The sequence below is a fragment of the Solea senegalensis genome, linkage group LG4, assembly GCF_019176455.1.
Source record: "Solea senegalensis isolate Sse05_10M linkage group LG4, IFAPA_SoseM_1, whole genome shotgun sequence".
Lineage (NCBI taxonomy): Eukaryota > Metazoa > Chordata > Actinopteri > Pleuronectiformes > Soleidae > Solea > Solea senegalensis.
In genome coordinates, this window is record NC_058024.1 from 26,462,092 (window position 1) to 26,475,892 (window position 13,801).

Below are 13,801 nucleotides of genomic sequence, written 5' to 3' on the forward strand. Positions count from 1 at the left end.
GACATTAAAACTGACACTCCACAACTTTAATTTCAAGTTTGTGGTGGTGGTTGTGTACAGAGGCAGAATGACAAAATGTGCCTCTTTGTTCAAATCTGGCTGGCAACAATTTTTTTCCCCCCCCTCTCATTGGGCTTTGATTTTTACTTTTAAATAAGGCTTCTGTTGTAATACAGGATAAAAGACATGTGCATTAAGGCATTGGCAAAAAAAAAAACAACACATACACAGAAACTTTACTGATCAAAGCGTCTTCATATTAAAACAAACATTTGATACTTCACACAAAACATGACTGCTTGAATTCAAATGAAGGAGTTGCTGTACAACAACAACCCTAACTTACTTCATGGAGAGTGTGTTTGACATATTTTAATTGTATAATAGGGTGAGGCGATGTCAATAATAGTGATTGAATGTCCTAATTTAAGACAAGAATTGAGCTCTTGAGGGAAAGTTGAAGAAACCAGTTAATTGCGTTATTAAACATCTTAACAGTGAAACATTCAAAGCACTTACATGAGTTATCATAATCTATAAACATTAATTTACTGTATATTGAACTCTGTTCTATAACTGTTGGGAAAAAAAAAGTAATGCGATAGTTTAAAGTTGCAGTTTTACTGCCCAGCCGCATCACGAAAACTCGACATGTACCATGAAGTTTAAAAGATTTTGGACCTTATTGTTTCAAAACATTACAAAATCTAAGTTATTATAAGTTCTTATACAAACATATGTACATCTATAACTACAAGGGGTCTATTAGTCTGACAATAAATGTAAAAGCATTTATGTAATGAGAAACGAACCTCATGAGAGATCAGCCTCGACTAAATGAACGGTTTGGCTCCGCTCCAGTGGATCTAGTACATATTTTACATGTAACAGCGAACATTATAAACAATGCAGTCGAGCAAGTGTCGCGATAATTTTAACTTACATTATGTTAGCATCAGGATTACACTTTACAGCTATGAATAACAGAAGCATTAAGTAGCATTCCATTAATAGATTTTCCCTTACACTATGAATATTAATATTACAATATGCCTTGAATATTACCCACAAGGCATTTAGACGTTGACATTTCTGACTTCTTTGTGTGTGATGAGACATTCTCAACATACTTGCCAACCACAGTCCCCCCCCCTCCCCCCGTTGTCCAAATTCCCTCTAATGTAAAACCACACAACACTGTACAGACACACGTGTATGTGTCTTCATTTCCACACATTTCAAGAGTCCAGTTTATTAATAGGGGTAATCGGCTGCTTGGTTCCAGGCCGGATTGTAAAGCTCATACCATACTGATGCTTTGATGGTCCATTGCTGAAAGAAGAAGAAGAAGGCATTTGGGATTAGGATTAGGAGGATACTGCACCCCAAACACTGGGCTCACAGAGTTGGTAAATGCATCGGGATTGAGCAGTGGACGTCTTACCTGGTGGCAGCCTTTGTTGAGGAGATCCCCTGGTTCTTTTTGGCCATCTTACCCTCCAGTTCCCGCATGTCCAGCGACGTTTTGTTGAACACAGGGTAATTCCTGCTCTGCGACGAGGGTTTGGGAACGAAGGGGATCTTATTGTCCTCATCGGACAGGGGGCTACCCCAGTCATCAGAACTGGACTCTGTATCTTTTACTGGGGCCATTTTGTGGTCCATTTCCAGCATCTTCTTCTGTAAGATGCTCAGAAGCGTGGCCTGGTTTGGAGAGAGAGGGGTCGGCAGTTGAGTAGGGGCCTTCTGAGGCTTCGGTTTGGTGTCTATGACGAGAGGAGGTGGTAATTTTGGAGCGGCTGGGGGTTTATGTTTGGGTGGGGGCGGCCCTGGGGGTGGAAGGCTGGCGGCTGGTTTTGGTGCCTTCTTCACAGGAGGGTCAGGTGGACGGATTGACGGAGGAGGATCCATAATCTCATCTGAATCGTCAAACTCGGGTGGAGGAGGAAGCAACGGCACACTTACCTCCTCTTTATTATCCCAGGGCTGTGCAGATTTTGGGAGGCTTTGCTCTGTGTTGTGGTTTCGTCCAACAAGGTTTTTTGCATGCACCGGTGCAGCTGCTGAGATCCCACTGTGAGCTGGACTGGTAGACTGCATGTGATCACTTACCAGGGAATGGCTGATGGATTTTTCTGGAGTCTGAATTACTTGCCTATGTTCAGAATTTAAATTGAGATTTTTTCTCTCTTGAGACGGAGGCGAAGCCGACGAGCTTGACCTTGACCTCGGGACAACGACAAAGGAATTGGGACTTGAGTCACTTGCATAAATGCTCGCACTCGGCTGCTCATCCCTCTTGCCGCTGTTTTCCCGTGACAGTGACTGTGTAGGTCTGTGTTTCTCTCTTTCCTTAGCCGCCATTAAAAGAGCCAGTGGAGACGCAGCGGGCGCCTCTCGTGCCCCGGTGGTTTCACTATTCTTCAGGTTGCGTAGTTTCCGATCTAATAATGGACTAAATTTATAACTTTGTCTTGAAGGTTCGTCAAGTTCATCCTTGTTAGGTTCTGAATTTGAACGAGGACTAATTATTTTCTGGATGTGTGGTGACCTCTGAGGTGGAGTCTTAGGTGGAGTCTGAGGTGGTTTAGTCACTACTTGCTGTGCAGAAACTGTACCTGTTTTAGCCTCCTTGTTTGGCTTAGGTAGGGAAGGCGGGGAGGGCTTGGTTACTTGTAAGTTTTCCTTGAGTTCCTGCGTGTCTCTGGGAACAGGTTTAGTTGGCGTGGTGACATTAGAGGCTTTCCCATCTACCGGGACGATCACTGGGACAGAGTCTTCCAGGAGTAACATCTGCTTGGGTTTTGTGTCATGATTCTCATACCTGCTGAGAAGTGATATTTTAGGAGTATTGTAAAGCTTTGCCGTGTTCTGGGGGTTGAAGGTGGAGCGTGTAGGTGTCTGCACAGGGGGAGGTGGGGCCGGAGTCTGTGGTGGCAAGTCAAAGTTGGAAATAGAGGACAGTCTAACAGGCTTTGGAGGTGGTGTCTTAAGGTTTTTCTGTTGCTTTTCAGTGGGTGGTTGTGGCGGGGCAAATCTTGGATGGGCGGGAACACTGGCTGGTGGAGAACTAGTGATGGGTATGGATGATCCAGAGCCAGTAGAGCAAGTAGACGGCGGTTTCGGTGGGGCCATCGGTGGCGGTTTTAGGGAGGCTACATCGACCTCTTCCATGGACAGGGCCAGGGGAGAGACTTTTGGAGCGGGAGCCTGAAGGCTCGCCAGTGCCGGGCTGTTGAGGTCGCCTATGAAGTCTGGTGGAGGAAGGATGAAAGTCCCGGGAGGAGGTGGTGGTGGTGGTGCCATTGATGGAGGCGGAGGGATAAATATCTCCCCTTCCACGTCGTCAGGCACGGATATAACGGATCCGTTGGAAAAATTATCTCCATCAACTGTGAAAGAAGAGGGAGTTCAGTTTTTAGTATATCAATAACAAACACTTTTTTTAATTTTAAAGAGTGAAACATTCAAGGCAGCAAAATTGCTCACAACTATTATTACACCAAAGCTTTTCCACCTTTTCCCCAGAAACTCAAACACTCCCATTCTGAAAATATGCCAGCTGGCCCTGGCTGTTTGGATCATTTCTGGAGAGTTATTGAGAAATTTTCTTGGGCAAATATTTTTTTTCTTTGACATATTAAAAAGTAAAGTGTGTATCTCATAGTTGGATGTTTACCTGAACCGTTGACCTTTGGACCACCGACAGGGGGAAGAATGGGGACTTTGGGTGTTGGGACAGCAAACGCTTGAAAATTATCAGACGACTGTTAGGAAAAAAATAAAAATAAAATAAAATCATGTTAAATTGTTTATCTGTGAAACACAAAGCATGGCTGAAGAACAGTGACGATTAGACACACACTCCTTTTCTTGAAAGACGTATCTTCACTCCCTGAAGTGAACAAACCAGTTCTCAGCTATGTTCCTTGAAAGGGAGTCTAACTTAAGAACATTGGTGTATGTAACACGTGTTACATAATTATTATTAAGGGAACTAAAGTTGCTTCTGTAGTGTTTTATTGTATGTAAAGTCATTTTATCGCCGTGTTTGACTGTGATACAGTCGCAGTGGGTGACATGTTGTTCAGGAATCATTTTTGTACGTCACATTTCACATCACTTCACGCACGGTTAAGACATGATGAATCAGTGGTTACACCTTTGGTTCATGACATTGTCTGGTATTTAAAAAAAAAAAAGGCTGGGCAGTCATTTAAATAATTGTCTGAGTGCATACGCCGTCAAACATCCAAGATAAACACAGACCGTGTTGACACAATAAACGTCTGTGCGATGTGACGGGGTGGGATGCCCTTCAAAAGCCCTTCAACGGCACATCGTTGTTCATTTGCCATGGTTGATTATATTCCCCAGATACTCTTGTTGCCTTGTTTCTAAACATGTCAATAAATTACTGAAATTCTGGATAAATAACAATGTTATAACTCTTTTTGTTCAAACTCAGTCGGCATAGACACGCCCAAAAAGTCAATAATATTATGTGTTTAATTGGGATGGGACGATACCACTTTTTTAATCACAAACTCAAGGATCTACCATTTATGACACATTTGTGCCAAATCATTTCAAAGACACAATTCTCCAACTGTGTCACAAATATTGTTCTTCCAAAAAGAAATAAATAGCCACCAAACATGACTCTGCTACAGTGCTTTTGCATTTTTACAGTTGTGTGATAGTGTATGTGTGTATATTTGTATATGTATGTGTGTATATATATATATATATACATATATGTATGTATATATGTGTATCTATATATGTATGTATGTATATATATACATATATAGATATAATTCTGAGCATAAAGTCAGAATTCTGAGTTTAAAGTCTGAATTCTGAGAATAAAGTCAGAATTCAGAGTTTAAAGTCTGAATTCTGAGCATAAAGTCAGAATTCAGAGTTTAAAGTCTGAATTCTGAGAATAAAGTCAGAACTCAAATGTGTTTTTTCCTGTGTGGTCCTAATCCTCTTCTGTAGTACTCAAGACGCATTAGTCGCAAGACTTTCCAATCACTTTTCCTCATAGTTGGGTGAATGCTAATGTCTTCATTGTACTGAATGTGCAATAACACACTTCCTTTTTCCTCTAAATTGAATCCTTTTATTCCCCGTGAAAACCCCGTCCATGTGGCCAAGACAATAACACAATAAGGCCTTACAGGAGAATCAATAAACATGCAGAGGCTATTGTTCTTCCACTCAAATTTCATTGGGTAAGCAGTCGTAGTTTAGGACATGAAGTGAAAGACGAAAAGTGAATCAATTCTCCCAAAAACCAGTTGGGTGTCGTCCATCTGATACCGCTGTCTCTCTTTGCTCATGATCACAGGACACTTTTGTAACTTCTGGGTAAGGGCGTGTCGCTACATATGGCGTGTATCCAGTTTGCTATACGCCACCATCATCATTATTATGACTCACTTTCATCCGTCGCAGGCAGTCTGAGCCGACCTGCCCATGTGCTGCTGGGTGTGTCACATCCAAAACATGCCACAGACTCACTCACTCACTCACAGAACACTCCCAATCACTAAGGTGTGGAAACCAAAGCAAAGGAGAGCTTTTTTTTTATTTATATATGCATCATGGCGATAAACTGGAAGGCCTGACAGTGCTAACGCTGCTAATGCACTGCTGGGAGTTGAAGTTTATCTCTGCAAACTACTCAAAGAAAAACTTCCATGTTCCGAACTTCCCAGTTTCAGAAATACTCACTCTGATGCTTGGTCGCTTCCAATTTCAGCATGTTATCTCTAACATGTCTTACATGCATTTGGACATTTGGATTGCCACTCCTGACTGGATTAAGTTCTTGAGGGATAGAAATGAATCTCCTAGATTTACTGTCAGAGTCCTGAGTCAGAGAGACAATAGTAGCTCTCGAGCTATTTACACATGCTGTAACTACAGTGTTTTACCAGCGACTGCAACTTAGACTACTTTTTGAGTTAGGGTTAGTCTGTCACTTCATTTACATCACTGAAAGGTTAAAGGTCCACTATATATATAGAAATAAGTAACCTCTAATGGTGAGACTGTGAAACAAGTGAAGGACATCCGTAGGGAACTACAGTAGACTTTTCTTCATTTGCGGCGTAAGTTTCCGATTCAAAATGCAAAAAAACACACACTCTGGCTGATTTGTTTTGGCCTTTTTTGGTTGCTGTAGAAACACAGCAGCACAAGGTGGCGGCCTCCATAAGAGCCTGAAGTACACTTATTCTAATTCTATTTTAAAGCTATTGTACACTTACAAAACAAACATACTTGTAGGTATTATATTCAATTTCTCCCTATTAAACCTCATAAAAGATCAGTAACAGCGACATTGCAGGTAGCCAAATGTTTCGAGGCTGTTTTTGTCTCGCGTTACTTCGCCATAAAAGACTAAATGTGAGGGATGTGAATATTTACAGTACGCTTCACTCTCATACTCACAGCGTGATGTTTGACCGTGGGTCTCGCCCGCACACTGGCCGTCCCCGACTCAAGGATCGCCGGTGAATCCAACACCAACTCCACGTTGTCTGGGGAAATTAAAAGCAGAGGGTTATTATTATTATTATTATTACCATCCTATTATTAGCCATTCACTTTCACAGCTGCATGAATAATGTGGTGAGAAAGGACAAAATGCTGGGGACATGGTTACCCTTGGTAATGGCACCTAAATGGCATTACTGTCCCAACTGTCAATTCTTCGTCTTGGATTAGCACATTCTGGCCATTGTGCAGGTAACAAGATACTGAATGCACCACAGTGACCTTTGAGCACCCGTCAGTCGGGCTGCCCTGCCAGGATATCCCATAGTTTTTGTTACTAAACAGTTGTTAAATCTATATATGCAGCTGAAACAACACCTGTAATCTTTATTTATGTTTCACCGTTGTGTTGATTGAAAGCTCAAGTGCAGTCAAAACCACACCAATTCACCTATTTACAGAAATAAAAACATCCAAATAGAAATAAACAGCTTGTTACAAATTTGACCTAGACACACACATTTTGTGTTTATTAAGTTCATTGTAAATGATATTAACTAAAAATACTCACACTAACACACCTTACGCCAAAAAATGTCCTCATTGAATCACGTTCAAATCACTATGTCTGAGGCACCGTGACTAAAACTTTAAAAATGCATTCATGTTTGATGACGAGGACTGATAATAAATAATGTAAGTAATTATTTATACAATTTTTGTATAAATAATAATTCCTTTTTTTTTTACAAGCACATTTTTGGTGCCCTAGATATGTTCCCGTGTGTTATTTATGAAGTATAACGAATAATGCATATAAACAAATGTTTCTGCTAATCTTTCACATATACCAGGCTGCAATAATGAAACCAAAAAAAAAAGTTTGCATGAAGTATATTGAAAATAATTGATTGGGTTTTTGTTTGGGTTTTTTAACCATAAAATGAAGATTCATCATGACAAAAACATTGAACATCATTTTTTTATTATTAATATTTGATATGTATGGAAAGGACTGATGTTGTTTCAAAACAATAATAAAGGAAAATTAAAAACAACATTTTGGTACTCGAGGCATGTTAAGGTCACTTTTTTGAAGGCTCATCTAAGGGTTAAGTTAAATTACGAGTCAGCGTAAAAGAAACATATAACGGTGAAACTCAGATTAGTTTGTTTTGATGCAGCACATGCGGTGTTAAAAAGCTTCAGTTACCAAAATACAAGACAGAGGTCTAACTTAATTCCATGTAAATGAAGGTGCAGAAGAGGAAAGTATGAACAAAGTTAGGAACCGTTCTGCTGAACCACGTTGTCACTGATAAAATCAGAGGTTGACTTGGTTCGGCCGGAGAGCAGAAATTCAGTCTCTCGTTCCTTTTTGCCTTTCATTCCACTGTCAATCATGTTGTTTGTCTAATAAGTGACTGATGAGACTTTTGTCATTGAGAGCCACTTAGACGACGTGTCCTGTCAGCTCTTACTTTTCACTGAGGCCCAAGATGGAGCAACCACAAGGCAAGAGAGCCACGAAAATTAACAATTACCTTGTACCTTTGATGTTTAGAATATACCAAATTGAACATAACGTGACAAGAGATAATAACCAGTGTCCTGTATTGCACACTTGTCTGATTTAAATAGACAAATGATCTCTCTCATAGATGTTGCAGCTTTGCATAGCCCTTGCTTTCATTTCCTGACAAATCACCGCAGAAATGGAAAACCACGCTGAGGTTCTCGGGAAGCCGATCCCAACTCGTGAGAGTGGGAAACTTTAGTGCTGCAACTAACCATTATTCGCATATTTTAGGTCCAGAAAATGTTTAAAAGTATTGTTTTTTTTGCCCGCAAATCAAAGTTTGAATGGTGTCTTTGTGACGTGGAGCAAAGAAAGCAGGAAAATATTGACATTTAAGGAGCTGAACATTTTGTTTTAACTCCTTACAAAACCCTGACTTTTCTGTTTTCATTTCCTGATCTTTGAGAACTGATTACACGCTAATAAAGTGAGTTCATTTCAAAGATTCCTACTGCGTATGTCACGCTCCAACAGTTCTCACCCACATGCTCAGGTGTCACAGTGGATACAGGGTGTGTGCAGGTGTGTTGAATCGACAGCATAGTTCACATATGACACTGGCTCATTTTCATTGTCCTAAAAAATTAATTAATTAATGAACATGAGAACGATTCACTGAGAATTGAGAAGTAGGATGGGGGGCTTTTATTTTGAAGAGTTACAGCAATCTTTGATTTGATTAATAGGATAATTAGGATCAAGTTGTTTATGGTTTGCTGAACAGTTTTGGTTTTGGTTTGGTGTCTTTGCTTATTTATTTTTCTTTTTTTCTGTTTCTTTTTATATATCATGCATATATATTATATATATATCATGCATATATATATATCATATATATACTGTATATTAATATTTCTATTACATTTCTCATCTGATAGCATGTTTATATTTACATAATTCTCTGTGAACAGTCTGAATACAACATCTAATCAACCTAGAGCATGTATTTTTACTTTATTTTTTCACTATCATATGTTTTTGAATTTTTCTAGGCAGAGACACGTTGAGGGCGGACGTAGCGGCCACCCTGATTTAAACACAGCATTACCATTAAAAACAGGTTTTTCGTGGATGAATCACATTTCCCCGTGGAGACTATTGTTCCACGCACCAGCACATGTCATTTGCTGAGGTTTGCAGCGTGAGCCATTACAGCCATCAATCACAAAGTCCACACACACACACACACACAGGGTGTCAGGTTTGAAGTGAAGTGAGTCAGATTCAAGTTTACGTCGTGCATGTGAGTGCTGTCCATGAGAGGAACTGCCAATCTGCAACTAACCAACTCTTTTCATCATCTGTCGATTATTTCGAGTCGTCGTTTGGTCCATAAAATGTCAGAAACTGTTGATCAGTGTTTGTCAAACTTGGAAATAAAGTTTTTTTTTGTCCACAAACCAAAAATGATTCAGTTTTTAAGGATTTCTTTGTCAAGAGGAGCAAAGAAACCAGAAAATATTCACATTTAAGAGGCTGAAACAATCTGAACTCTTCTGAATCTGAATCTAAACTCAATCGTGAAAAAAAGTTTCAAACCGAACCAAAATAGTTCATTTTACAATTTATTTGGTAATTGACTCGATTAATCGAGTAATTGTTTAAGCTCTTTTACACAGTTGTGTCATGTATAGTGTTTACGTTTTTGCAGAGGTATTTAAGGGTTTTAGTATTAGCTTTCTTTATATCTTTTATTATTATTATTATTATTATTGTTATTATTGTTTATTACTATACCGTGTTATCTTGTGCTGTCAGACACTGGTGAGACAAATTTGACAAATACCAAGTGAAGATCTTGACTAGAAAATGTCATTGTATAAATCTAGTACATAAGCTCCATAAAGAGTCAGATAGACGTGGTCAGTGTGTTGTGAGGCGTCTTCAAACACAAGTGAAGTTATTAAGCCAACAACACCAGGTACAAAGGTCATGTTAGCCTCCAGCTGAACATTTGTGTCAATAACTCTTGAAGTAGGCCAGTGAACTCACCCATGTCCTTGAGTCTGATGTTGGTGTCGAACAGAGACTGGTTCTTTCGACCCAAAAAGTGCAGAGCTCCCTTCTTCATGGTGACTGGTGAGTGTTTCTTTCTTTCTTTGTGAGTGAGTGAGTGAGAATAAGACTGGAGCCTACAACTGAGGCATTTTTGGTCAGCAGGTAAATCCGATGTGAGGCGAGCTACACTTTCTTTCACCACAGGTGCAGCAGCAGCAGGAGCAGCAGCAGGAGCAGCAGCAGTGGCAGCAGCAGCGGCGGCGGCAGCAGCAGCAGTGCTGGGGCTCCAGGAACAGTAAAGTGAACCTGACTCCTCCACTGATTTGGTGCAATCTTTGCAAGACACTCAGAGAGAGAGAGAGAGAGAAAATCTGAGCTATGACTATGACTCCGCCTCCTGTCCTTTCACTGTGTGCGTGCCTCCTCCCTGCTTTTGAGCAACTCCCAACAAACAGGTGAGGCCTCACATTCCAGCACGAACTTCACCTGTGCGTGTTTGTGTGTGTGTGTGTGTGTGACGCGCCGCTCACGCCTCTCATTGACTCAGTCACTCGATCTTTCTGCTCAGATTCAATGATTCTGTCATTTTCAAGAGGATTAATGGGGTGGAGAGAGTACTGAAATATTCTACTCAAGTAAAAGTACCACTTTAGTACAAGTAAAAGTACTGGTCTAAAAATGTACTCAAGTTAAAGTCAAAAAGTATCTTGTTTAAAATGTACTCTGAGTAAAAGTTACTTAGTTACTTTTTTTAACAAGGTTGGGGTTCTTGTGTCGTACAAAAAGGACACACATGTCATCAGGAAAACCTTTAGAAATTAAAGTGCTGCCAAAATAAAACATGTAAACACATAATGTGGCAGTCGCCATGGGTCAAAGGTCACAAATGTTTCAACTTTCTCACTCACTCAGGGACCTTAATTAACGCCAATTCACCTGTCGTCATCATTCAAGTACACAGAATCAGAATTCAAGAGAAAAGTTTGAATTCTGTGGGAAAAAAAGTCTGTGATTTTCTTTCCATCATACGTAAGAGGATTTATTTATTTTATTTATATGTTTATTTCGGTCATGTCAGTTTGATCACTCATCATCGCACATCATCTTAGTGGAGTTCACACAATACACATAACTGAAAGGGAAAGCGGGAGAAGCAAAAGCTTATCTAGTCCCGCCCCCATTACCCACATAATACATATTTTCATTGTACAATACATAATTTCATCATACTCATTTTTTTTTTCTTATGACAGTTTGTTTCAGCAGCAGGTAGCACTAGTGTTAGAGTCACATGTGAATTGTTTTGGATACAAAATAAAAAATATGTAAAAATACTTCAAAAAGAAGAAGCCAGACTCAGAATTCTGACTTTAATCTCAGGATTCAGATTAGATTTCTGATTCATCTCAGAATTCTGAGAAACAGAGTTCAAATTGTGACTTTAATCTTGTTCTTTTTCGTGTTCACTAGCTGTTTTTCTTTATAACATATGAAAGAGATTAGGGCCACATGTGAAATCTTTTTTGAATTAAATGAAAAAAAAGACGGAATTCTAAGAAAAAATATTGGAATTATAATCTCAAATTCTGATCTCTTTCTCAGAATTCTGACTCTACGCTCAGAAATCTGACGTTTTTCTCAAAATGTTAACTTTTTGTATATGTATATATTTTTAAAATTTTGTTTCCAAAACAATTTCACGAGTGGCTCTAATCCTCTTTTATACTTAAACAGTGGTAAACATACTTTTGCAGAACTGAATGTCTGAGTGACTGAGTGACAGTGAACGTGTGAATGTGTTACACGTGCAGAAGTATCAACACTCACCATGAACGTGTGTCAGGTGCACAGTGTAACTTAGCAGCGCCTTCATATAAAAGACCTGAAAAATAAGCACATTTTAATCAAGTTATAAATATTTTTTTACATTTTTAATATCATGTTACAAACCCTTTAAACACAGCATTTCAGGTGATAGAATAACGACAGCATATCATATTTACTAGACATATTTTTAATAGTAACAATAACACATTTGTTTGTAATTAAAGCATTATTAAATGTATTACATTCAAAATTAAATGACATATATAAGCTTGTTTTGTGTTTTAATTATTTACTTTACCTTTTTATTATTTAATAATTAAGATTTATTATGCATAAATACATTTTTTATTGTGAAGTGCACATCATTCCTTTTCAAAACAAACACTTTTACTTTGAAATTGTGTGACATGTCGTTGTGAATATCTACCTCTACATCGCCCCCTCTTGAGCAGACTAGACACTCATTGAAGTGAGGGGAAAAAAAACAACTGTTCAGTGGCAGGGGACCAACGTGACATTCAAATTATAACACAATATTTCATCATGATATCGCAATAAAGATATTCATCATGGTATTTCACCGAATTTCAAAGTAAGAGACATACTAATACCAAAACAAGCTAATATTAATAATGTGATAATTACAACAGAATGTCTCTATTATTATTACTATTATAAATATATAATAGTATCACTTTGGTGGCAGCTGCGAAGAGGACGTCATGGGCTGCGTAAAATTGATCAGGGGGCCACATGTGGCCCGTGGGCCACCAGTTGGACACCTCTCATCTAAGGCTATAGGCAAAGATGACTGTGCACTTATTAAACATACTTATGAGTAATTTATTCAATTTATGCCAATAAAACCTCCCCAAAAAGTTACACTGTGGACTTGAACTTTTTCCATTTTATGCCTGTGAATCTGGCACTTTTATTTTTATTTATTTACTTTCTTGTTTTATTCTTTAGTTCCATCAATTCTATGAGAAAGACGCAGATCACAACATGACCAGGAACGCTCTGTGAGGTGAGACACAGAATGAGTCAAAGACTGTTGATTTATTCAATTACAATCTTAAATCTGAGCACAATAATTGGAATGTATTGTGTTGTACAATATTTTGTTTACATAAAGGTTGGTGGTGCACGTGACCTGTGCAAGCAGGTTAAGTGTAAAGATGACGTGGAATAGCCCTGGCTCAAGAGGATCAGGAATCCTCTAAGGCAGAGGGTTAGCCGACAGTGACCCTTCACCAACGCTCACTCACTCATCATACATGTGCGCTATGACGTCACAGCTGTGGGAGTTCACGGTGCTGACTCTTTGTTTCTTAGTCTTTAGATTTCACAACACTGTGATTTGTTTTATGTCAAGAAAAACGTGTCACAACAGAATTCTGCTGTTTTTTGTGCTGCTGGTGTATACACACAAACGCTTACCTCAGTCAGCACAGAAATGATGTCACATCATCATCATCATCATCATCGTAGATAGATAGATAGATAGATAGATAGATAGATAGATAGATAGATAGATGACTCTGACAGAAGAATCTGTTACTTGTACCTGAAGTGTTTTACTGTATTTATGGTCTACCACAACTGGTTTGTACTTGAACCTAATAACATATTAATAATCAGATCCATGTCTCTGTCCTCTCAGACACAGTGTCTAGTTTGTCTGTCTATCTCTCTTGTCTTTTCTTTTTTTTCTTGGCTACAGTCACTTTTCTGCCAAGTATGTCTGTTGCACCTAAACCTCTGTTGCCCTGGAGACAAACCAGACTGGTCCATCCAGTTCCACTGTCCTTGGTGGGAACTCATCATCATCATAATCACGACATCTAAGTCACAATACAATATTTGTTACGATATTTAAGTCACAAC

General features: G+C 39.1%; 1 protein-coding gene and 1 long non-coding RNA gene across 2 annotated transcripts; one reads left to right on the forward strand and one right to left on the reverse strand.

The window, feature by feature from the left end:
* Positions 1–235: 235 nt before the first annotated feature.
* LOC122768793 (uncharacterized protein C6orf132-like) lies at positions 236–10,160 on the reverse strand. The gene is made up of 5 exons (XM_044025023.1): positions 10,082–10,160; positions 6,466–6,554; positions 3,680–3,767; positions 1,445–3,392; positions 236–1,332 (listed from the first exon to the last, which is right to left on the reverse strand). The coding sequence occupies exons 1-5, from the start codon at positions 10,158–10,160 to the stop codon at positions 1,239–1,241; spliced, it is 2,298 nt and encodes a 765-aa protein (XP_043880958.1). The 3' UTR covers positions 236–1,238.
* A 158-nt stretch (positions 10,161–10,318) lies between these two features.
* On the forward strand, positions 10,319–13,370 carry LOC122768794. The gene is made up of 3 exons (XR_006360358.1): positions 10,319–10,542; positions 12,884–12,941; positions 13,050–13,370. It is a non-coding gene; the product is annotated as an uncharacterized LOC122768794 (long non-coding RNA).
* The last annotated feature ends 431 nt before the right edge of the window (positions 13,371–13,801 follow it).

Excerpts from the sequence above, each read along its gene's own strand:
- LOC122768793 (XM_044025023.1), bottom strand. The coding sequence starts at position 10,160 with ATGAAGAAGGGAGCTCTGCACTTTTTGGGTCGAAAGAACCAGTCTCTG. Across the intron at positions 6,555-10,081 it reads CATCAGACTCAAGGACATGG|ACAACGTGGAGTTGGTGTTG; the intron begins GTGAGTTCACTG and ends TAATTTCCCCAG. Across the intron at positions 1,333-1,444 it reads TCAACAAAGGCTGCCACCAG|CAATGGACCATCAAAGCATC; the intron begins GTAAGACGTCCA and ends TTCTTCTTTCAG.